This window comes from Gymnoscopelus braueri (genome assembly GCF_963280865.1).
Source record: "Gymnoscopelus braueri genome assembly, chromosome: 21".
NCBI lineage: Eukaryota > Metazoa > Chordata > Actinopteri > Myctophiformes > Myctophidae > Gymnoscopelus > Gymnoscopelus braueri.
The window spans coordinates 45,228,408-45,255,487 of NC_137623.1; the positions used below are offsets into that span (position 1 = coordinate 45,228,408).

Sequence of the window (27,080 nt, forward strand, 5' to 3'; positions counted from 1 at the left end):
CTCACATTGTCAAACACACTCAGCAGATGAGCCTGAGAGAGAGAGACACAGAGAGAGAGAGAGAGAGAGAGAGAGAGAGAGAGAGAGAGAGAGAGAGAGAGAGCTTCTAGATTTTCAATATTTTCTCCATTGTTTTAGTTAGTTTTCATTGCTGTCGGTTGGAAACTAAAATATTTTCCCCTGCAGTGAGCAGCACTTGAAATGAAACTCTTTGTCAATCGATTGATTGTTGTTTTTATGTATTTTGGAAGATGTTTTTTTTGGCTTTTTCTGCCTTTATTGATAGTACAGTAGACTGCCAGGAAATGGGGAGAGAGAGATGGAGAGACACGCAACAAAGGTCGTCGGGATCGGATTGCAGCCTAGGTGCCCGGACCGCAAGGGCAGCGATCCGGGCCTTGATTGATGTTTTATTGACCAGAATGAATGTATGAACACAGATTTGGACAAATTATCTGTCAAAAGGATAAAACATATTTACATTGTGGTCCTCATACCAGGGCCACTGTTTCTTTAAACTCAATCCTGTCTCTCTCGCACACACGCACACACGCACACACGCACACGCACACACACACACACACACACACACACACACACACACACACACACACACACACACACACACACGTTTCTATTACTATGCTTGTGAACACATCAACATTTTAGGATGCCGATTTTATGTATGCCATTTTTAAAAGGCAATTCTCACCAACAACAACAAAAAACGTGTAGATCTGCTATTAGTCCATGGGCCAACCAGATGTCGGTGCCACTCAAGGTGGCAAAAGTTACTTATCATTTATTTGGAAAGATCCATGTTTGTAGATTTTGGTATAATAACCCTTCCTGAGTCACAGCTAAATTAGTGTTATCAGCTGTTAAAACTACCCTCCACCATTGAAATGTTGCGTTTTAGACGCCGGTGCATGTATTGGTATTGGGTCGTGTTCAGGATAAATGCCGGTGCTTCATATTATTGTAAGTAAGTACATTTTATGTATAAAGCACCTTTCGAAACAATGTTACAAAGTGCTGTACAATGGAACACAATATAAGCAAGATTAAACAAGTAAAAAACAGGATATAATAACAAAATAGAGTAATAATACAAAAAAACAAGGATTAGAACAAAACATTGACCTGTGAGTGAGTCAGGCAAAAACCTCATGAGACAAAATGCTTACGAAACAAATTTGTTTTTAGCATGCTCTTAAAACCGTCAAATGACTCAGCATTTTGTAAATGCTTTGGTATCATTTTCAAGGGGACACTGATCTTTCAGCCAAGCCCTTTTGAGAATATGTATGACCAAGGGCGCCGATACTGTGGGTGCCTCGGGGCTAAAGCACCCAGGGGAAATGAAGAGCACCCGTCACAAAAAAAAGAAAAAGAAAAAAACACTGACATCTTCACTTCATGGACTACATTTTTGGTACCAAATTAACCGAATTAACTGCATTATTTATAGTAACAAAACCCCCCAAAAAGGTAACAAACACGGAAAATAACCGAAAAATGTCCCGCGCACGCGGACCGGCCGCGCATGCACGCGCGTGCGTTGCAAATAAATCGCCGCCCCTGTGTATGACAGTGGCCACTGGAGCTCCTTAAACTTTTAATCACACACATTTTGCCATAATGTCGGCCCAAATTATTTTATTTTAGTCCTGTGGCATCAAGAAACGTCTGAGACACAAAATACAAAAACTGTAATATTGACACGACTCTTAAGGATTATATTAAACAAGCCGTTTTAATGAGAAACCAATCAGACCAAAGTCAGTTTTACAACACAAATGTGTATTATGTATTTGTTGAAATAGACAATGACAATACAGGATAATGACTTATATCACAGTGAGGTAACAATTCTTTTTTTATAGGGTGTATATGTCACCATACAGTACCTTACAGTACCACCATACAATGCACCATTATAGTTCCGTTAATCCAAGCCGCAACACATTTGATTGACCGATCATTAAAATGAACATGAAAGGGATGATTGTCAGCGCGCTGGTCGTTGTTGAAAAATAACCCCCAACAGGATGATTAAAACCAAGGCGGAACAGGTTATTTTTCAACAACGACCAGCGCGCTGACAATTATCCCGCTTATTACACGGCTACTTAATAAATAAATCAATAAATTGACCCAAAAGTAACAACTAAACGAAGTATTTCGTATACTGTAATGATTGCCATATTGCTGTGTGTATTTCCTGCTTATTTAGGATTGTATAAACTAAAGTTATAATCCGAAAGAAAGTACAAATATATGCAGATTGTAAAGGCCACAGCTCTGACCTGTGATGTGGGGGTCCACAGCGGAGGACTTTGCACATGAGAGTCACATGAAAGCAACATGAAGGGGTTGATTGGGTAAGACAGTGCTAAAAGCCTGCGTTTTCCACATTTAAGACAATAAACAAGGCAAATGATTGACAAAAGCAGAAGGTTAGAGGAGCCAGCTGGCTTGAAGGTGACAGAAGGTGAAAGAGACCACAAGCACCGCAGTGCATTGTGGGAGATTGTCACATCCTGTGGGAGGGACTCCTTTTGTGTAACTTCAGGGCTATATAAAAGCTTGTGTAGCAGCGGGGGCTAGTCAGATTTGATTGACTTGGGTGTGATTGACTGCAGTAAGTGGAAAAGCTTATTTTACACGATGATTAACGATTATATTTCCGATGTGTTCATAATTGGTGTGTAGATTCATGTAATATTGCTGTTGTTGTGTATGTGTTTATTCTTTTCTCATACCTTTTATTACCTGACCATGGGTCTTGTACTGACTGACCACGTAGTCTTGTACTGACCATGTGGTACTGGCTGACCTGTAGTACTAGATTGGAGTGTTATGTTCGTATTGTGTGTTTAGTATAATAAAAAAAACATCAAAGACACTAGTCTGTGTAATATCTACTCTTAACTCACACGCTCATAGGAGATTGACCAATCAGAATCAAGCATTCAACCAAGCCGTGTAATAAGCTCTGATAATGCATGCAGCCCACCCATGTGACCACTTAAGACTGCAGCCGAACGGCTGCAGTCTTAAGTGGCCACAGGGGTGGGACACCTTTGAGATTTCCAACTGGGCCCTGGTCCAAAAAAGGTTAGAATCTGCTGCACTATGCAATCTATCTACAGTGAAACGTCAACGGCACTTACTGTATGGCCAAAGATGGCCTCTGATTGTTGCGCACATCCCAATAGTGTTTTCAGTGTTTACGCTAGGTGGCGCTCTTCGCTAACCTATGAGTCACCATTTGACTCCCAGTGAAGCAGTTGAAGCAGCAAATCACGACGTGATCACAAATAAAACAGCCACGTTCACTTCCATTCTCATGGATTTGGAAGCATGCCTTTTTTTCCCTCTGCTTGCTTTCTGTTGCTTTTTGGCAAAAACAACCTACAGTACATTCAACTGCCAATAACTATGGAACGGATGATCGCGACGGCACGCTCCCCCCCCCCCCCCCCCTGACTCTACGAGACTCGGATACGTCTTCCAACGATCGGTGGATGGTGGATGGATCGTTGTGAAGAAAATATTCTATAATTTTTCAAAGGTTAGTGAAAACCCTCGGAATAGCTGAAAAGGTCGGCTATAGATGATGTTTTACTCTGGCAGTGAATGGTCACACAGCTCAGCATAGTCTCTGTCATTTTGTAAATAAAACCTAAATCCAGCATAGAGGGTCTGGGTGAATGTTTCATGGACTCTGTAGATGAGGGTCATGGTTTCAGAAACATTGTAGAAGCACAGAGTACCTGCACTGTGGTCCAGGTACACTGCTACTCTAGATGACACCGGGCCTGGGATTTTAGTATTATTACCTCTGTGTACAAATTCATGATGCCCTCTGCCGCATCGTAAAGACCAAGAGCTATCATTGTATCCAAATTGACCATCAGAGAAGACAGCATTATCTCTCGTTATATCTTTATATGAGACTGCTATATCAACCTTTCCATTCCACTCTACCTCCCAGTAACAGCGTCCAGTCAGACCCTCTCTACTCAGAACCTGAGCGTTCCGTCTTCCTCCACGGAATCTCTCTGGGTGATGATGATACATTAGTCCTTCGTTGATGCTTGTTACTTTTCTGTTCTCTTTTGACAGATACAGGAAATGATTAGTCGTGTTTGGATCCAGTGTGATTGGACGTGCATACTGTAAGAACTCAGCTCTGGTCTTGGGTTTTTGTGGTCTTGACGGTAAAACTTCCGCTCGATTCAAAGTCTCTGAGATGTGTGTCCCTTCCTCTTTAAGAATGTTCTCCAGCTTGTCCCTGACCTTTGACACAGCCACGGTCACCTCGTCAAAGTAGCTCCGAGGACGGACATTGCTGCTGACCGGGTGTGTAGATTCATTGATCCTTGAAACGGGGGTGGAACTGCGTAGAAAATGGATGTGATCCTCTGTGTGTGAGAGCTGCTGCAGCTCAGCATGTCTCCTCCTCAGTCCAGTAGCCTCCTGCTCCACGACCTTCCTCTGTTCTTCAACACGACCCACTTCATGGTTCTGACGTTCTCTGATCAGCTGTTTCACCTCAGATTGTCTTCTCTCAATGGAAGTGATCATGTTCTCAAAGATGGTGTCGCTGTAGTCCGCTGCTGTATCGGCATAGTCGTTGATGGACTCCACCTCCTGCTGAAGCACCTTCACGTCGTCCTCGCTCTTCTGGATTCTCTGCCGGGTGCTCTGCTGACTCGCATCGAGTTCTTTCTGTCTCGCAGTCCTTTCTGCCTCAGCTGAGATTATATCATGACCTTTGTGTTCTCCCACAGAGCACAGACAACAGATACACTGCTGATCAGTGCGACAGAAAAGCTTCCTCACCTCGTCGTGGCGAGAGCAGACGTTCTCTTGAAGCTCGGCGGAGGCTTTGACCAGCTTGTGTTTCTTAAAGGCGGGAGATTGGTGGTGAGGCTGGAGGTGAGTGTCACAGTACGAGACCAGACACCGAAGACAGGTCTTCACAGCTTTCAGTTTTCTCCCGGTGCAGTCGTCACAGGCCACATCTCCAGGTCCAGCATAGCAGTGATCAGGAGGAGGCGCATCTTGGAGTCCTGTCTTCTTTGGGCTCTCCACCACCTCAGCCGCCGTTGTGTTTTTCTTCAGAACAAGTCTCGGCATGTTGGTCTTTCTGCACTGTGGACAGCTGAATCTCCCTTTTTGATCATTCTTATTCCAGTATGTCTCGCTACACCGACTGCAATAGTTGTGTCCACAGGGAACCCTCTCTGGATCCTTCAGTGGATCCAGAGATTCCAGACAGATAGAACAGCAGGACTGATCCTGGTTCGGCTGAACGCTTTGCTGTGCCATTTCATCTCACACTGTCTGACAAACAAACAGATATGATATTGGAGGTCAGCCTTCCTCTCTCTCTCTCTCTCTCTCTCTCTCTCTCTCTCTCTCTCTCTCTCTCTCTCTCTCTCTCTCTCTCTCTCTCTCTCTCTCTCTCTCACTCTGTCCCTCTCTGGAGTGAGTTTAAAGACACAGTGTCCTCATTCATTTGATGTTGAAATGTGACTCAGCAGTTCACCTCCCATGTTGAATTTATAAAACAAAGTCTAGTTAAAACCCTGACATGAATGGAAAGACACTGGAATACTCACTCACTGACTTATTTCTCATCTCTCTCTCTCTATGTCTCACACGCACGCACGCACGCACGCACGCACGCACGCACTCACGCACGCACGCACGCAGCTCTGTTTGCTCCCCTTCTTCTGAGAGTCTTACCTATGTGTGTGTGTGTGTATGTGTGGGCGGGCGGGGTGCGTGGGTGTGTGTGTGTGTGTACCTGTATAGTGTGTGAGTCGGAGGCCTGGCCCAGTATCTCCAGCAGGGCGGGGTCAGAGACGAAGAAGAAACGAGGGAAAACGAGCCTCTTCTTCTCCAGGTAACCTGACAGAGACTTCTGACACACATCCAACTGCTCCAACACATGAGGTAACAACTAGAGAGGAGAAGAGGAGAGGAGAGGAGAGGAGAGGAGAGGAGAGGAGAGGAGAGGAGAGGAGAGGAGAGGAGAGGTTCAACAGGCGTTCAATAGACCAGTGGTTCTCAAACCTTTTCATGTCAAGGACCCCCAAATTGACTCACTGCGAGCTTGTATATCGTATATTGTATCGAATATCATGTCGTATATACGTGTAAACGTTTGATATATCTATCTAACGTATAACACAGGACCCCACTTTGAGAACCCCAGGTCTATAGAGATGCGTGCCTTGCTCGGCGGCACAGCGGTCCTATACCTGGCTGAGCGTCTCGTCTCCCACGCAGCACTGCACCACGCCTGGCTGGTCGTGAGCGCGTTGCATGATCTTCTGCCAGGACTTGTCGATGTTCTGGAAGCGCTTCGCTTCCTGAAATATGAATTAAAACGATAAGATATCTACATACTAGGGATGCACCGATATATTGGCCATATTTGTTTGCAGTTCAGCACAGCTGAGGTGTGTTAGGTGTGTGTGTCACTGTCCAGCAGACGCTCGTTGACACTCGTTAATGTTACTCACATCAAGGCAATTATGTTGTGTTTCTGCAGATTCTGAACAGTTATGAAGAGTTATTTGTTTCCCCGGGCACAAAAGGGGGAAATAATAACACCAACAACTAAATAAACTAATATCGGTATCAGTGTCGGCTATCGTCTAAATTGTTATTTTAAACATCGGTATGATGTAAGAATTTCCATATCGGTGCATCCCTACTACATACACATAGCATAAAACGGCAGGTATACAGTATGTACATGAGGTTAGACATACTGTAAGCAGCAAGGTGGGAGCACTTCGGAAGGTCCACATAGCAGCAAGTATACACTTCTACTCGGCTCCTGTGTTTTACAATGTATTTTTGGCAAAACATTTTCAACTTGCCGCAACTATGGAACCGCGATCGGATATTTTCCCCCCCAAAATTCTACGAGACCCCTGTGCGTGTAATGAGGGGATCATCGTGCGGACAGTGTTCACAGAAAATATTCCATGATTTTTCAAAGGTAGGTAAAAACACTAGTTTTCGCTGGCACTGGGGTGACACTATTACAATTTTACTCTGGCAGTTAAAGAGTTTTAAGGTGCGAAAAAATATCAGATTACACATTGTACATGAGACAGACAGACAGACAGACAGACAGACAGACAGACAGACAGACAGACAGACAGACAGACAGACAGACCTGGGGCAGCTGCTTGGCGATGTCTCCTCCCACAAACACAGCCTCCAGGTAGATCCACAGGTTTTGAACCGTCAACCACTTCTCTATGACCTCAGAGGTGTTGGACAGCTTCTGGACCCAGTGCTGGATGGACGGCTTGAACGGAGCATTGTACCTTCACGCACGCACGCATCGCACGCACACACACACACGACAGCGATGAATGTCATTTTTAACCCTCACCCTTGTCAATTTGTTTCCTACTATATATAGTATAATGGTATACTATATAGTATATAGTATATGGTAGGCAACGCAAAAAATAAATAAAGATGGATATTTTACTCAGGACCCATAAAACTGGGTCCGTGACCCAAAAATGGGTCCCGAACATACAGTAGACTGTAAAAAATATGGACGAAAAGATCCCCGTTGGTTTGTACAGACCCGTTTTGAAGCCACATTCAAACCCGCCATATTTGAACTTCCGGTCCCAAAAAGGAACCGGAAACTACTGCTATTGGCTGCAGCCGCAGCGAAGGCGGGTTTTCCCTCGGTAGAACCAACAGAAGCCCTAACCATACCCTAATTTATCATTAATGAAAACAATTATGGGACCAAAATATTACTAAGACTTTAAACTGCGAAAACCTAAAGTGTAAAAATGTTTACTAAGGTAATAAAATCAAGTGTAAAGTCCGGCCAAAACCTCATTCACTTGTACTAGTCCATACCCGTGGGGGGATATGCGCACATGATCTGGCAACCCGGGAGCCAGCGAACACAAAAACGCTAATAAACAGCTGACATTTGGTGAAATCGAAAAACGGGCTTCGCTGTTCCGTGCACATGGTAATGGTGAATGGCTGTGTGCAAATTCAGATCAATTGCTCCAGCCACTGAGGAGAGCCGGGCAGAACATATTTTGGCCTCACCATCGACCACCGACCGGGACAGAGGTTTGTGGAATTATAGGAGGAGATTGAGAGTAAATCTTTCTGTAGCCTGCAGGAGGTGAAATAGCTACATCTGCTGGGCCAATAATTAGAACTTCATGCTGATAATGACCTCCTATTTAGCCTCAAATCTAGTGGAGCTTGCTTGCCACCTCTTCCTGACCCATTGTTTGGGAACTTCCATCCATCCATCAATTCTTCCATCCATCCATCCATACCGGTTACTCATCAGTGAAGACAGCACCATCAGACTATCTTCCATCCATCCATCCATCCATCGATCCATCTACCTGTTACTCATCAGTGAAGATAGGACCATCAGACTATCCTCCATCAGGGACATTTTCTCTGTGGTGTCGCTGCCTTTCAGCAACAGTTCTCCTCGCTGCCTGAAGGTGGCGAAGGTGAGCGTGTGTCCGCTCCACTCGTTCACCACGTCTTTCAGCTTGGCCTCGATGTCCCTCTCCTTCACCGCACTGATACACACATCCTGACACACACACACACACACATGCACACACACACGCACGCACACACACACACACACACACGCACACACACATTTGTACTCACTCAGTCTTATAGTGTGTGTGTGTGTGTGTGAGTGAGAGGGAGAGAAAGTTTGTGCATTTGCTCTAGTCTTTGTATGTCAGTATTTCCACTTGTGAAACAAGCAAGTTAAAACACCACTCGGCTAGTTCTGTAGTTTACAATGATACCAGGGTTCCGTAGTATTTTAAAAGCATTAAATTTTGTTTTTTTAAGAATGTAAGTCCTATCAACATCTTTTGTTTTAAACTATATGCTTACCAATGATTTAAAAAATTGTATTTATTATTGATGGTATTTTTGACTCTAAAGACAAGTTAGTGGTCTGATGTCTAAAAGTGTTAGTTTATGTTAGTAAATGTAAAAAAAAAAGAACCGTGTTCCATTGGATCCAATGTAGCGCTCTTGATAACGCTTCTCATTGGTTAGTAGGATAGAACCAACAGACACACTTAACCACTTACCCTTTCAAGAGTTTTCAAAAATAGAAAAAATAGCAGATCTGCAAGTTCACAATGCGTCACGTAGCGACGTGTTCTGAGCTTGTAGATCGGCTATTTTTGCTACCCTCGCGTGACACTCTTGCACGACGAAGTATAGGACATGAATTTACAATAAAAACATACTAAGTTGAAATAGGGGTTTCTGCCCGACAGCAACAATATATACATTATTATCATGACATGTTGAACATGGTAGTAGAATTTTGAACTCAATGAGGAAATGCCTTCAGACCTCGATGTCCTCTTTGTGTGGGAGCAGTGGAGCGTCCATGATGTCTCTGAGACAGAACGCCTCTGACTCCACCTGGAAGCTATGACCTGTCAGCTGACTGAGACGCTGCCAGTGTCTGGACAGCATGGCCTGGAGGAGAGGAGAGGAGAGGAGAGGAGAGGAGAGGAGAGGAGAGGAGAGGAGAGGATAGGAGAGGAGAAGAGAGGAGAGGAGAGGAGGGTCATGCTGTTCATCCATGGACAGACAGATCTATAGAGACAGACAGCAGCAGTACAGATGTGACATCTGAGAGTTTCAAAGGGCCTTGTCATGGTGAGTGTCATTTCACACCTGGCATCTTTACAAGGAAAGTGTGAAGAGATTCAGATGTCATGGTTGTACCTTGTGGGCCATCATGGTGAGCAGAGGACAGCTCTCACTGAAGTCGTCGATGCTTTGCTTCAGATCGCTGAAGGCCTGCCACTCCTTCAACGCCTTGGGAAGCTTCCTGATCCTGAACACGCACGCACGCACGCACGCACGCACGCACGCACGCACGCACGCACGCACGCACGCACGCACGCACGCACGCACGCACGCACGCACGCACGCACGCACGCACACACACACACACACACACACACACACACACACACACACACACACACACACACACACACACACACACACACACGAGATATAGAGGAAAGAGGTTGGGAGATTAAATCATTATTTATAAAAATGTTCAGTTCTATAACTGTTTTGTTAAAACATCATGTGTTGTCCTACCTGTAGCCCAGTGATGGAAGAAGTACTCTATTTTTTTACTGAAGTAAAAGTTTCAATACTGCAGTGTATAAATACTCTGTTACAAGTAAACGTTTGGAATTCAAAATTTGCTTGAGTAAAAGTACAAATGGATTGGTATCAAAATGTACTTAAAGTACCAAAATTAGAATGTCCCATTACACAACTTTCTAAATGTATATAATGTATACAAAATCTTCTGAAAATAGCAGATCTACAAGCTCACAATGTGTCGCATTGCAACGCATTTTGAGCTTTTAGATCAGCTATTTTCAAATGGCCGAAATGTATATAGGGCTGAAGTGGTTACTGTATGTTTTGTAATAATAATCAAAATCTACAAAGTAAAAAATACCTCAGAATTGTCCTTAAGTACAGTACTTGAGTATGTATGTACTTAGTTACTTTACACCACTGCAGTAGCTACCTGTTCACACTGTCCTGTGTTGTCGTATACCTGTTCTGGAAGTCCTGGAGCTCTGCGTTGACGCGGTCGATGTCCAGGTCTGTCCAGAGGATGTCGTAGTACGCACACACTCTGTCCATCACACTGTTATACAGGCTGTACAGCTTACTGAGGAGAGACAACTCCCGCCTGATCCTCTGCAGCTCTGGGTACTCTGAAACACACACACACACGCACGCACGCACGCAAGCACGCACGCACACACGATGGAAGGACGAAAGTTAGCACCGGTGAAGTTAGGAAGCAAGAGTGGGAGGTAGATAAATAGGTTGGTAGGTAAGTAGGTGGTAGGTTAGTAGGTAAGTAGGTAGAATAGGTTAAGTAGATAGGTAAAGATACAACCATTTTAAATGGGTGCCTAGTCCTGCAGGGTATTGAAAGTAATCCTGCAGACACAGCATTGTTTATGTTTTAACATCAGTGTAACTCTCTGTTACACTGATGACCTATTTATCTACCTCCCACTCTTGCTTCCTAACTTCACCGGCTTCGAATGCTATCAATGCATTGAATGGGAGATTATAACGTTTTATCAGACCTTTGAATGGTCCTCTGTTACTGATGTTTGTCACTTTATAGTATTTTGCACAGTTGTATTCTGCACAATTAAGTCATGATTTTAAGTATTTATTGAATGATAATCATGAGGGGCAAGTGCAATGTGTAATAGAGAGGGTAATGATTGAAAGCTCAACATGTACCAAGTTGTGCTGTGCTGTGGCCAGTGTAATTGGGATGGACCAAGTCAGAAGGGCAGAGGGGGGGGGGGGGGGGGGGTTGTAATGTGTATTTGGAATTGCTAGGGATATTGTGTAATGTTGTAGTATGAGAATCAATATTGGTATAGTTCATGGAGTTTTATTAGATGTTATGAGAGTTAATGTTATGAATATGTATCTACCCCTTGACATGGTGGAGTCCAAACTAATTGCCTCCAGCTGAGTATAAAAGGCTGCCAGCAACAAACATCACTAGTTGGTGGTAGGATGAGAGCTGGACACCATCATGTCACCTGTGTGTGGAGAGCTTCCTGTGTCATGTATTTTTTGTATTGTCGGTGTACAATCAGAATAAATACACCTTTTTGGTTGCACCCTATCAAGGCCTCTGTACTAACTCCAACCGCAAGTCGGGCATTCTAACAATCAGTGCACTTCTCAGGCTAGCCACCTGGTAAAATTGACTTTACCAAAGTAACCTTATCATTCTGCATAGCATTACAATTATAGTCACTAAACACACATACAATAGCCACTACTACCACATTCATGCAGTTTTAATAATTATAAATTGTTTCACATTTCGGCCCTTCGTTCACTTTATTGGAGTAGCGTGGCCCTCTGGAAACGACAGCCTCCGTAACCTTCCATCCAGTTTACCAAGTCAGCTGTTGTTATGTTATCACGGTGTTATCATTTTATTATCAGTGAGTCAAGTGACTTGAAAACACAGTTGAATTCTCCTAGTTCAAACTAAGTTTACCTCACACACCTGTGGTGTCATAAAAACCTCTGTAATATTTAACATACTGACCTCTGTCAGGGTTATCATGTCGTCACTGTCGGGCATAAATCTTGTTCTCTATACTTCAACTATTTATGTTTTTTGCACCACTTTGTCGTACAAGAGTGTTGTGCAAAAGTAGCGAAAATATCTGATAAACACATTCACGTGTTGCGTTGTGAGCTTGTAGATCGGCTATGAAAATTGGGTATGTGTCTGTGTGTTTAATAAATACTGCATTTAACCAAAGAGATTTCCTGAAAAGCAATTTCAACCGACAATAACGGTATACAATGTCACACTTCATGTTATAAATATCACATGGTACAGATATTTGTTAAAATATGGTGCAACTGAACTAAAATCACAAGAGATGTGTTTAAGCAGTTTATTTAATTTAAAAAGATTTATTCACATACAATTCTCATTAGAATACAGAGCAAAAACAGTTCTATTGCTGAATTATTTGACCAACAATATTAAGACCATTCAAATAATCCTGTTGTTATTAGTATTATTACTATACTGATGTTAATACATATAACATGACACTAGACAATGGACACTACATATGATCTATATCGTGTTTTGAGCTTGTAGATCAGCTTATCGGTATCACAAAGATTTTTTTCTTTTTTACTTTTTGCCTATGGGACTCTTTTGCCTATAAAAATGATTAATATAACAAAATAATAATTAAAACATAATCTCTTATAGGGTCCTTGGCAAAAAAACAAACAAATGGGGGTCCATGACCAAATATGTATGAATTTGGGGGTCCTTGACAATTTGGGGGTCCTTGAGAGCCACTGTGCTAGACAGATGACAGCGTTACACTGATCTTCGCTGGTAAAATCTTCACAGGGACAGTATCATCAAAGTTCCAAATGTACGGAAAGAGCGTTTCGGTGAAAGTGTGTGTGAAGGTGTGTAGGTGTGTGTTAGTATCCGGGTCAGAGAAGGACAGCTTTCCTTGGTTCCAGTCCAGCTGGACTCTGATCCTTCGGGGTTTCTGATTCACAGAGAGAACAGTGACTGACCCCGTGGAGGAGCGTGCCCTGTATTCACCTGCCCACAACAGCCCTGTTCTCCTCTGGTAAGACTTTGCTAACACGCCTACCTCCCAGTTCGTATTGTCTGCAACCTCGACATCCCAGCTGTGAGTCCCCGAGTCGAAGCCCTCGGAACCCAGGACATAGCCGTAGAGGGCAAACCTCTCTGGGTTGTCAGGAAGCCACCGCCTTTCTCCGCGTCTCACGCTGGTCAGATCGTCGGACAGGATGAATCCTCGATAGGCGGTGTTGGGGTCCAGGATGACAGGAGTGTATGAGACGATGTCCTTCATCTTGTCCCAGACGCTGAAGCTCAGGTTTTTCAGGTGTTTGGCCACGTCTATTAGTGCTCCTGAGGCCGGTTGTGGGTCCTGCGGTGTGAGCTGGATTCTTTCCACTATGGTCCTGTAGTTCTGCAGGAATGAGATGTGTTCGGATCTCAGCTCCTCCTTTATGGCACTGATTGTGTTTGAAATGGTCGATATCTCTCTGTTCAGACCCTCAATCTTCTCCTTCATCACCTGACTCTTCTGCTGCTCTTCGTCCCTCAGTGCAGTGATCCTAGCCTCCTCTTCCTCTTGTAGAAACTGACGAAGCTTCTTAAACTCGTGCTTCATCTGCGTCTCTGTGTTCTGGGTCTGGACCGTAATGTGCGCTGCCGCTTGGTCATAGTTTATTTTAACTATATTGTAGGCCTTCAGCTTATTCTGTAAACCCCCCAGTGAGCTGTTGACTAGTGCCTTGTGATCCACAGCCGCTTCATCGACGGGTCTTAAACTGTGGCCGGTGTGTTCTTTAGAATCTTGACACGCAAGACACGCCGGCTGTTGACATTCCAGACAGAAGAGTCTGAGCTTCTCAGCATGCAGACCGCAGAGATCCTCAGAGCCTGTTGACGTTCTCTGAGGTCTCTCCCGTATGAAGGTCTCACACAGGTTCTTCAGAGCCAGGTTGTGATCAGGTTCCATCGGATGTCTCCTCTCACAAGTCGGACACACCTTTATTTGCTCCTCTCTCCAGCAGTCCTGCAGACAGGCTTTACAGAAGCTGTGGCTACACGACAGGGTAACCGGATCTTTAAATATGTCGCAACATACAATACAGGAAAGATCCTCTTCTGTGAAAGACGACTGGGAAGGCATTTTTGTCTCTGGGGGAAGCTAAAAAAAGACCCCGATCAAGACAGGAAATCAGCCAGTCAGGCGTGGTAACACTGAGGAAGGATGCTGAGGATATGGAGCTGCCAGGCAAGAGGAGAAGAGGGAGGCCAGAGAGGAGGTTTGCGGATGCGGTGAGAGAAGACAGGTGCAGGTGGCTGGAGTGACCGAGGGAGACGCAGTGAACAGAAGCGGATGGAAACAGATGATCCGCTGTGGTGAACCCTGATGGGAATTAGCTGAAAGAAGAAGAAGAAGAATTATTGTAAATACTCCCTCTTCTAGAACAGTGGTTCTTAAAGTGGGGTCCGGGGACCCCCACGGGTCCTTGAGGGGGTTTCAAGGGGGTTCCCAGCAAAAGTAGTTATCATCACAATCATTTTAACCACTTCATCTATTTATACGTTGGCTATTCAGAAATAGCAGATGTACAAGCTCGCTTGTATTTTTTTTACATTTTTGAAAAATATAAAAAAAAATCTTATTCGTTTATACATAAATCTCTCCTGGGGGTCCCTTGCACAAAACCTTTTCAGATGGGGTCCGTGGCCAAATACATACAAATTTGGGGGGCCTTGACACAAAAAAATGTGACATGCTATGAGCTTGTAGAGCGGCTATTTTTGAATAAAATAGGGCTTAGTGGTTAATCTATGTTTTGTAATTATAAACTAACAAATTATACAAAATTAAAAAAACTAAAGTTTTCAAATAATTGCAGTGGAGTAAAAAGTCAAATATTTACCTCTGAGATGTAGTGGAGTAGAAGTATGAGGTATAGAAAAAACGACACACTCAAGTACAGTAAAAGTACCGCAAAGTTATACTTAATGTAGTGCCGTTCCAGTATCCCCTCCTGTAGCAGTGGACTGTAGTGTGTCCTCAGTGGAAGTTGTGTGTTTGAAGGTGAAGGAGAGAGAATCTTATAGTCTCGAATGAGTGTGGCAATGAGCTGTGACACTCCACACAGCTGTTGCAAAGTTCAAGCACGCCCACACCCACACCCGGCACACAGGATGTGAGGATGTCAACATTGCTGAAGCTCACATGTTAAAATAGCTGATCTACAAGCTCACAACACGTCAAGATGCGACACGTTGTGAGCTTGCAGATCAGATGCGGATGTATGTTAAATATTACACATGTTTTTTTATGACACCACGAGGGCTAAGGTAGACTATGAACCGAAAGGGAAATTCAGGTGTGTTTTCACCTGACTCACTCAAAATGATAACATAACACCATAATAAAATATTAAAACAGATGACTAAAGCTCACGTACCCAGTGTGTTTCTAGAATGGAGGCTTAACCCATTCAATCCGGGAACGCATCTGTGTAATTTTAGATTTGAGCTATAACCATTATTTTATACATTGGCTATTTTTGGAAAAATAAATGTTGTGCAAATCTTTGAATACATATTTTTTGAAACAACATATTTATCTCAAATCTTTGCTGCTGGGGGGTCCCTGGAACAACATATTTAGATGGGGATCGCCTTGACATGAAAAAGTTTGAGAACCACTGATATAACAACATACGTTTTTTAAAAAAAACTGTTTTAGGAGACATTAATATTAAGATTTGCACAAATGTTCATGATTTAAAAAAAATAGCAGATCTACAAGCTCAGAGTGTCCCTGGCAATATTTTCCGATAGGGGTTCGCAGCCAAATACATATTAGTTTGGGGGGTTCTTGATATGAAAATGTTTGAGAACCACTGCACTAGATAGTGGTTCTCAAAGTGGGGTCCGGGGACCGCCAGGGGTCCCCAGCAAATATAGTTAATATAACATCACAATCATTTTAACCTCTTTATCGATTTATAACGTTGGCTATTCAAAAATAGCAGATCTACAAGGTCGAACTTGAGCTCGAGCTTGTACATCTGCTATTTTTGAACATTTATGGAAAAACATTGTAAATGTTGGGCTAATTTTTAATAATTTTGATATTTTTTATCCTTTTCAGATGGGGGTCTGTGGACCAAATCAATCAATTTGGGAATCCTTGACTTGAAAAGGTTTGAGAAACACTGTGTTATGATACTGTACATAAAGTATAGAGCAGGGGTCTTCAACAGGGAGTCCGGGACCACTAGAGGGTCCTCAGAGCTACTATAGGGGGTCCGCCAAATCTTTGTGATAGGATGTTTTTTTTTTACCTTAACCACTTGAGCCCTAGCATCCCTATTCTGAGGGGAACTTTAGCCAAAAATATTTTTGGCAAAGAGGTATAGGTGTAGAGGGGAAAAAGAGCAGACCAAGTAAAAAAAATAAATTGAATCTGAAACACAATTTTATGCATTATGGAGCGGGTCCCTGCTTTATCTCTTTCTCAGCTAAGGGGTCCTTGGCCTGAAAAAACGTTGAAGACCCCTGGTATAGAGAGATACATACCGTTGACAGTCAGTCCAAACAGTTCCTCTCCTCCACAGTAGGTGGCGTATTTCCTCCACAGCTGGTCGAACTCTGCCTGGAAAGTCTGCAGTCTGTTACTGGCCTCAGCTGGAGTCAAACCCTCAACCCCTGGGCCTCTACACACACACACACACGCACGCACACACGCACACACGCACACACACACACACACACACACACACACACACACACACAGTTACAACGTGCACGCATGCAGTGATGGAAGAAGTACTCACATTTTTTACTTAAGTAAAAGTATCAATACGCTATTGTGGAAATAGTCTGTACAAGTACAAGTTCGGCAATTTACTTGAGTAAAAGTACAAAAGTATTGGCATCAAAATGTACTTAAAGCACCAAAGGTAAAAGTACTCATTATGCCAAAAGTCCCATTACAGGTTTTTAAATGTGCAAAAAAATATTTTGAAAATAGCTGATCTACAAGCTCACAATGCGTCGCATCGTGACTCATTGTGAGCTTGTAGATCTGCTATTTTAAAATGGCCGAAATATACATAGGGCTGAAGTGGTTGTTAGTGTGTTTTGTAATAATAATCAAAATCTACAAAGTAACTATAGTAACAAAAGTCTTCATATAATTGTAGTGGAGTAAAAGTATTGAACATTTTAAATACTGAAGAAAGTAAAAAAAAACACCCAGACACACAGTTACAACCTGCACACACACACACACACACACACACAGACACACACACGCGCACGCACACACACACACACACACACACACACACACACACACACACACACACACACACACACACACACACACACACACACACACACACACACACACACACACACACACACACACAGCTTTTTCTGTAATTGGCTGGGCTGCAACAGTGGGTCCAACCCCATAAACGCAAATGTGTCACTTGGCCCTCATTCATGAAATAAAAATACAACAGAAAACATTACATTTTCAAACCAAACAGAAAGATGTGAACATACATAATAAAAAGACAATCAAAGTATGAAAAAAAAAAATCAAATCATATACAGCTGGTTATTAATCCTAAATGGCAATTTCTCAAGAGCAGCCACAGTTCCAAGCCGAGAGAACCACACATGTACAGGATCTCCTCTCTGGTCAGTAGGAATACATTGAGGACTCAAGCTGCAGCACTCATCCAAAGTCACTTCGACCACGCATGCACCTCGTGGTACTATAGCACCACAAAGGCCTTAAAAACAAGGCATCCAGCACCCAAAACAAACTGGTCAGGCTACTGCTTGGCCTTACATCTACAACTCATTTAACCCCTGCTCACTTTGCTAGGATGGGATGGCTCAGGGTAGAGTACAGCAACTTGCAATGGGCCTGGTCTACAAGATACACTATACCACAAAGCCACCCATGTAACTTTCAAACTACTTAAAAAACGTCAATGACGTCCACAATCACAACACCAGAGGGAGCGCAACAAATCACGTTTAACCCAAATTTGGCTCAAACAAGGGATTAAACTTGTTGATGACTTTTGTTGATGACTATAATTTACTGAAAGTCTTGTCACACTGTTTGCAGTGGTATGGTTTTTATCCAGTGTGGACATGCTGGTGTTTCCTCAGGTTACCCAACTCATTGAAACTCTTGTTACACGGTTTACAGTGGTACGTTTTTTCACCAGTGTGGAGACGCAGGTGTGTCTTCAGGTGAGCTACCTGTCTGAAACTCTTGTTGCACTGTTTACAGAGGTAAGGTTTTTCTCCAGTGTGAATATGCTGGTGTGTCTTCAGGTTAGGTAACTGACTGAAACTCTTGTCACACAGTTTACAGTGAAAAGGTTTTTCACCAGTGTGGAGACGCAGGTGTCTCTTCAGGTGAGCTAACTGACTGAAACTCGCGTCACACTGTTTACAGTGGTATGGTTTTTCTCCAGTGTGGACATGCTGGTGTTTCCTCAGGATACCCAACTCATTGAAACTCTTGTTACACAGTTTACAGTGGTATGGTTTCTCACCAGTGTGGAGACGCAGGTGCGACTCCAGGCTACCTAATCTAGTGAAAGTCTTGTTGCACTGTTTACAGAGGTAAGGTTTTTCTCCAGTATGGACACGCAGATGTGTCTTCAGGTCACCTGTCTGACTGAAACTCTTGTTGCACTGTTTACAGAGGTAAGGTTTTTCTCCAGTGTGGACACGCAGGTGTGTCTTCAGGTGAGCTACCTGACTGAAACTCATGTCACACTGTTGACAGTGGTGAGGTTTTTCTCCGGTGTGGACATGCTGGTGTCCCCCCAGGTGAGCTAACTGACTGAAACTCTTGTTGCACTGTTTACAGTGAAAAGGCTTTTCTCCAGTGTGAATATGCTGGTGTGTCTTCAGGTTAGGTAACTGACTGAAACTCTTGTCACAATGTTTACAGTGAAAAGGTTTTTCTCCGGTGTGGACATGCTGGTGTGTTTTCAGGTGAGGTAACCGACTGAAACTCTTGTTGCACTGTTTACAGTGAAAAGGTTTTTCTCCAGTGTGAATATGCTGGTGTGTCTTCAGGTTAGGTAACTGACTGAAACTCTTGTCACAATGTTTACAGTGAAAAGGTTTTTCTCCGGTGTGAATATGCTGGTGTCTCTTCAGGTTAGCTAACAGACTGAAACTCTTGTCACACAGTTTACAGTGAAAAGGTTTTTCTCCAGTGTGAATACGCTGGTGTATCTTCAGGTTAGATAACTGACTGAAACTCTTGTCACACAGTTTACAGATGTAAGATGTCTTTCTTGTGTAAGTCCTCTGACGGGTCTTTACGTCTGGTTGAGTTAACGTCTTGGTAAACTGTTGATGACTGTAAGATGTTGGTTTGTCAGTGTTTCCATGTTCATGGCTGGTTATTACACAGCTGGTGGTGATTTGCTGATCGGCTGCTGAGGGGATCTGTCCCGTCATAATTTTTCAGTGGAGGTCGTCGCTCCTCTTCATGTGTTGAAAGATAGTTGTCAAGGCAGATGTACACTTAGAACAAGAGAACTGAGTAATGGAATATTTGGACTCGCTCCTTCCAGGAGTGGCGGTGTATCGTCAAAGCTGCTTCTATGAAGACTGAAGTTGTAGGTTCTGCAGGGGCTTGCAAATGTGTCTTTATACTCTCTCTATCTTTGTACTGTATGTTCTCTATCTCTTTCTCTCAGCACTCTTTGTCAGGACATACAGTGGTCTTGATGAAGTGGAAGTCACAGTAGTTGCAGTAGCTTAACACTTTATACAGGCTAAGCAGAGCTCTGCTCTTACCTCACTCACAACACAAACTGTTGCCATAACAACAGCCATGTGTGCAAGGCGCCACCTTTCCATATTTGGGCAAGACTGATATAATGACATTATCACCATGACGACAGAGATCAACATGAACGCAACGTCGTTATTAGACTCTTTTTTTGTGTATTTACCGTTTAATAATGGTATTATATTATTGTTGAAAAGAGGCACAGCTTAATCTCATTGAAAAAGAACACTAACGGTCTAACCTGTAAAGGAAGAACTAAGTGAGACACAGCAGGTCACAACACACCTCCTCAACCATCTCAATACTAGGGGTGGGACGATATGGGTACCTCACGATACGATATGTATCACGATATTAGGCCCACGATAACAATATATATCACGATATCTGAAAATGCCGATATATTGCGATATCACGATATATTGCATGAAATTTCACCAACGATATATCACGATATCTGAAAATATCGATATATTGCGATATCACGATATATTGCATGAAAATTCACCAACGATATATCACGATAGTCCTTGTATTCAATTCATAAACACATAAAATAGCACCAAACAGTTCAAAATCATCATTACACAAATACAGAGTAGGAAAAACAACGTATCACAAACTTAACCTTTTTTTAATATCGATATTTTCCGGGAGGATATCGATTATTTATCGCGGGAGAAAGTATCGCGATATATCGATATATCGATATATCGTCCCACCCCTACTCAATACACAACTGGTTGAACACCTGAAACCAGCCAATCACAGTACAGGAGTTTATATCCTGAATGTCCATTTAGGTAAAGTCCTTTGGACATTCATTAAGCAGACAATGAATTCCACTTGCTAGTGTTGTCTGTCGTCCTCCACATGATACCTCTGAGAGAAGAAATCCACTGACAACTAAAGGATCAACAATCAACATAGCAATAACTTTATCACACACTAATATGTATTGTTTGTGAGATCAAAGCGTCTGATAAATGCCTAAATTGCAATTTTAAATGATAAACTAAGAAAAAACATCAAAATGATTGTCCACCCTGTGTACACACACACACACAGACACACACACAAACACACACACACACACACGCACACACACACACACACACACACACACACACACACACACACACACACACACACACACACACACACACACACACACACACACACACACACACACACACACGCACGCACGCACACGCACACACACACATATATACACACATTCAAACCAGCATATGGTCACAATCGGGCAGAAGAAACCTTAATATCCATATTTCAACTTTTTGAACACGTTACATTTGCAAACCAAACAGAAAGATGTGAACATACATAATACAAAGACAATCAAAGTATGGAAACAAAAATCTAATCATATACAGCTGGTTTGGTTATTAATCCTAAATGGCAATTTCTCAAGAGCAGCCACAGTTCCAAGCTGAGAGAATCACACATGTACAGGATCTCCTCTCTGGTCAGTAGGAATACATTGAGGACTCTAGCTGGAGCACTCATCCGAGGTCACTTCGACCACACATGCACCTCTTGGTACCATAGCGCCACAAAGGCCTTAAAAACAAGGCTCCAGACATCCCAAAACAAACTGGTCAGGCTACTGCTTGGCCTTACATCTACAACTCATTTAACCCCTGCTCACTTTGCTAGGATGGGATGTACTCTACGTACAGCAACTTGCATTGGGCCTGGTCTTCAAGATACACTACACCACAAAGATACCCATGTACCTTTCAAACTACTTAAAAAAACGTCAAGGAGCGCCACAAATCACGTTTAACCCAGATTTGGCTCACACAGGGGATTACATTTGTTCTACTGCTATGCCACAAAAATGTGTAATGCCCTACCAACAGGCAAAACTTTTTTTTAATCATTATGGAATACTTCCAAGCTAGTCTCAAATCTCGGTCAAGGGACATTGATAAGACAATAAGCTGCATATAGTGAGCTAGCTTTGAAAGCGCTTAACAAGTTGCATGGAAGGCTTTCTAAAAACATGATACAAGTAGTGGGGGTTCCTGCTTCGTCTCACTCTCAGCTAAGGGGTCATTGGCCAGAAAAATGTTGTAGTCTCCTGGTCTAACCAATTGAAACAGTTTACAACAGAAAGGTTTTTCTTTGAGATGGGGGCCAAATACATATCATTTTGGGGGTCCCTGACATGAAAAAAGTTTGAGAACCACTGATTAGCCTATATAGCAACATAAGTTTTTTCAAAAAACTGTTAGGATTTAGAAGAGATTTTTAGAATCCCTGTAAAAGCATAAACAAAAAAAATCATTTTTTTTTCAAAAAAATAGCAGATCTACAAGCTTGTATATCTGCTATTTTTCAATAGCCAAAGAAATCTTAAAATGAAACTGATGCGTTCCCGGTCTTAATGGGTTAAAGTGGAAAGGGGTTTTCTCCAGTGTGGACATGCAGGTGTCTCTTCAGGTTACCCAACTCATTGAAACTCTTGTTGCACTGTTTACAGTGGTATGGTTTTTCACCAGTGTGGAGACGCAGGTGTCTCTTCAGGTGAGCTAACTGACTGAAACTCGCATCACACTGTTTACAGTGGTATGGTTTTTCTCCAGTGTGGACATGCTGGTGTTTCCTCAGGATACCCAACTCATTGAAACTCTTGTTACACAGTTTACAGTGGTATGGTTTCTCACCAGTGTGGAGACGCAGGTGCGACTCCAGGCTACCTAATCTAGTGAAAGTCTTGTTGCACTGTTTACAGAGGTAAGGTTTTTCTCCAGTGTGGACACGCAGATGTGTCTTCAGCTCACCTGTCTGACTGAAACTCTTGTTGCACTGTTTACAGAGGTAAGGTTTTTCTCCAGTGTGGACACGCAGGTGCGACTCCAGGCTACCTAATCTAGTGAAAGTCTTGTTGCACTGTTTACAGAGGTAAGGTTTTTCTCCAGTGTGAACACGCAGGTGTGTCTTCAGGTGAGCTACCTGACTGAAACTCATGTCACACTGTTGACAGTGGTGAGGTTTTTCTCCGGTGTGGACATGCTGGTGTCCCCCCAGGTGAGCTAACTGACTGAAACTCTTGTTGCACTGTTTACAGTGAAAAGGCTTTTCTCCAGTGTGAATATGCTGGTGTGTCTTCAGGTTAGGTAACTGACTGAAACTCTTGTCACAATGTTTACAGTGAAAAGGTTTTTCTCCGGTGTGGACATGCTGGTGTGTTTTCAGGTGAGGTAACCGACTGAAACTCTTGTTGCACTGTTTACAGTGAAAAGGTTTTTCTCCAGTGTGAATATGCTGGTGTGTCTTCAGGTTAGGTAACTGACTGAAACTCTTGTCACAATGTTTACAGTGAAAAGGTTTTTCTCCGGTGTGAATATGCTGGTGTCTCTTCAGGTTAGCTAACAGACTGAAACTCTTGTCACACAGTTTACAGTGAAAAGGTTTTTCTCCAGTGTGAATACGCTGGTGTATCTTCAGGTTAGATAACTGACTGAAACTCTTGTCACACAGTTTACAGATGTAAGATGTCTTTCTTGTGTAAGTCCTCTGACGGGTCTTTACATCTGGTTGAGCTAACGTCTTGGTAAACTGTTGATGACTGTAAGATGTTGGTTTGTCAGTGTTTCCATGTTCATGGCTGGTTATTACACAGCTGGTGGTGATTTGCTGATCGGCTGCTGAGGGGATCTGTCCCGTCATAATTTTTCAGTAGAGGTCGTCGCTCCTCTTCATGTGTTGAAAGATAGTTGTCAAGGCAGATGTACACTTAGAACAAGAGAACTGAGTAAGGGAATATTTGGACTCGCTCCTTCCAGGAGTGGCGGTGTATCGTCAAAGCTGCTTCTATGAAGACTGAAGTTGTAGGTTCTGCAGGGGCTTGCAAATGTGTCTTTATACTCTCTCTATCTTTGTATGTTCTCTATCTCTTTCTCTCAGCACTCTTTGTCAGGACATATAGTGGTCTTGATGAAGTGGAAGTCGCAGTAGTTGCAGTAGCTTAACACTTTATACAGGCTAAGCAGAGCTCTGCTCTTACCTCACTCACAACACAAACTGTTGCCATAACAACAGCCATGTGTGCAAGCCGCCACCTTTCCATATTTGGGCAAGACTGATATAATGACATCATCACCATGACGACAGAGATCAACATGAACGCAACGTCGTTATTAGACTATTTTTTTGTGTATTTACCGTTTAATAATGGTATTATATTATTGTTCAAAAGAGGCACAGCTTATTCTCATTGAAAAAGAACACTAACGGTCTAACCTGTAAAGGAAGAACTAAGTGAGACACAGCAGGTCACAACACACCTCCTCCCATCTCAATACACAACTGGTTGAAAACCTGAAACCAGCCAATCACAGTACAGGAGTTTATATCCTGAATGTCCATTTAGGTAAAGTCCTTTGGACATTCATTAAGCAGACAATGAATTCCACTGGCTAGTGTTGTCTGTCGTCCTCCACATGATACCTCTGAGAGAAGAAATCCACTGACAACTAAAGGATCAACATAGCAATAACTTTATCACACACTAATATTTATTGTTTGTGAGATCAAAGTGTCTGCTAAATGCCTAAATTGCAATTTTAAATGATAAACTAAGAAAAAACATCAAAATGATTGTCCACCCTGTGTACACACACACACAGACACACACACACAAACACACACACACGCGCACACACACACACACACACACACACACACACAAACACACACACACACACACACACACACACACACACACACACACACACACACACACACACACGCACACACACACACGCACACACGCACACGCACACGCACACGCGCACACACACACACACACACACACACACACATATATACACATTCAAACCAGCATTATGGTCACAATCGGGCAGAAGAAACCTTGCATCTCCATATTTCAACTTTTTGAACACGTTACATTTGAAAACCAAACAGAAAGATGTGAACATACATAATACAAAGACAATCAAAGTATGGAAAACAAAATCTAATCATATACAGCTGGTTTGGTTATTAATCCTAAATGGTAATTTCTCAAGAGCAGCCACAGTTCCAAGCTGAGAAAATCACACATGTACAGGATCTCCTCTCTGGTCAGTAGGAATACATTGAAGACTCTAGCTGGAGCACTCATCCGAGGTCACTTCGACCACACATGCACCTCTTGGTACCATAGCGCCACAAAGGCCTTAAAAACAAGGCTCCAGACATCCCAAAACAAACTGGTCAGGCTACTGCTTGGCCCTGGCGATGAACAGAGCTACATACCATAAACTCCCGGGCCATTCATTGGCTGAGAAGGGTATGTCACGTGTCCGGTAGACCGGAAGAGGTATAAAACCTCTTGCGTGACGTGGCTCATCCTCTTTCGCTTCTCTGCACGGCAGATGCAACAGCAGCTACGAGACATACCTTATTAAGACAAACTTTGTGATCGAAGACAGAAACCAGCTTTAGCCCACTCGGTGGTACTAGTACCAACCAACAGGTTTTCCTCTTATAGACAAAAGTATTATTATTATTTCCGCTCCCGCGGCTATCTCCTTTTTTCCTTCTTTTACTCTAAAAAGCAAGTGTTTTCCTCCTTTGTGCTTTCCACGCTCTTAGCCGGCCGGCTAGAAGCTAGGTTAGCTCCATGGAGGCTCCACGTGAATGCGGGCTGCCGCGATGCCGCTTGCTGATTGCCGCGGACCACCCTCATGGGTTTTGCATTTCACGCCTCGGACAACAGCACGCTTACGCGGCGAGGCATTACCGCGAGGCACCGGGACGCTGTGAGGACTGCGCCCGTCTCTCCAGGCGTCGCCTCGATAGCCGCCTAGCCAGGGCTGGCGACCTCGCTCCAGGCGGCAGTGGCGTCCCGTCCCCGGTCGTCGCGGATCCAGCAACACCCCGCATGGACACCGGCCCAGGGAACGTGCGTGGTGGGGCCCACCACGTGCGTTCACAGCCTACAATGGGCCCTCCAGCAGTGCCATCTACGAGCGGTGCTAGCAGCCACCGCTCGCAGCAACACCAGCCTGCTCCGCAGCAGCAACACCAGCCTGCTACACCAGCCGTGCTACGCAGCACGCCGCCAGCCGCTACTGCTGTGCCCGGGGGGTCCACCCGGGTGCAGCTAACCAGCGGCGCTTCATCCCCCTCTTCCCAGCCGTCTTCTCCGCTGCCACAGCAGGCGTACCGGGACAGCGGTGCGTCGCCATCCTACAGCGAGGTTTCCGATGACGACAGCATCCACAGCATGGATGAGGGGGAAGAGGAGGGTGAGATTCCCTCGTTCCAGGAGGCTTCCGGAACGGCCGCCTCCAGTCCTCGTCAGGACGACGAACTCGGAGCTTGTGGTGGGCCCAGCTGGCCGGACCCCCAGGAGCTAGAGTCCGATCCCGCCAGACGAGAGGAATCAGTCGCGGCCATCATCGAGAGAGCCTTGCTCAGATGTGAGCTCGTTCGCCCGCTGGAGGAGCGCGCCTCCTCCACCGGTCAAGATGACGCCTACCAGGGTCTGGCTCCCCAGGATCAGCGTGCGCAGAGGTCCAGGAAAGTCCCGGCCGCAAGGGGCTTCGCGAGGGCCCTCATGTCCACCTGGGAAGTGCACTCCGAGCCGCATCGGCTGGGTTTCTCCCTCGATGTGGTGGACGCGCCAAAAATGGGGCTCATCGCCTGCCCCACCATGGACCCCGTCCTGGCCCAGGGCATCATGGACCAGCGACATCCAGTGGCCTTGACTCCCGAGCCTCATTTCACCGTCCCAAAAGAGAAGGCGCTTTCCGTGGCGGTGAAGAAGGCGTACAAGTCGGCAGCGCTGGCAGCGCGCGCGCTGAACATGGTGGCCATCCTCCAGGGCTCCACAGCCAAGCGGCTGACCGAGCTGAAGGAGGCTTGGGGCGAGGACGCTGAGGAGCTGGAAGCTCTACAGCAGTTGACCATCCGGGTCACTCGCCACGCTACAGCATGGGTGGGAAAGTCCATGGCGGACAGCGCGGCGATTGAGAGGGCTCGTTGGCT

The 27,080-nt window shown here is 44.1% G+C and overlaps 1 protein-coding gene across 1 annotated transcript in view; it reads right to left on the minus strand.

The window, feature by feature from the left end:
- Nucleotides 1-27,080, minus strand: part of dnah5l (dynein, axonemal, heavy chain 5 like) — a gene marked incomplete at its 5' end in the record, with an annotated part of 132,302 nt that overhangs the window by 43,693 nt on the left and 61,529 nt on the right. Inside the window, 9 exon segments of the mRNA XM_080417549.1 lie at nucleotides 1-32; nucleotides 5,822-5,977; nucleotides 6,279-6,389; nucleotides 7,208-7,361; nucleotides 8,433-8,632; nucleotides 9,427-9,555; nucleotides 9,808-9,919; nucleotides 10,670-10,832; nucleotides 16,793-16,929. The exon segment at nucleotides 1-32 is cut by the window's left edge and continues 97 nt beyond it. Coding sequence (XP_080273675.1) covers nucleotides 1-32; nucleotides 5,822-5,977; nucleotides 6,279-6,389; nucleotides 7,208-7,361; nucleotides 8,433-8,632; nucleotides 9,427-9,555; nucleotides 9,808-9,919; nucleotides 10,670-10,832; nucleotides 16,793-16,929 — 1,194 coding nt within the window.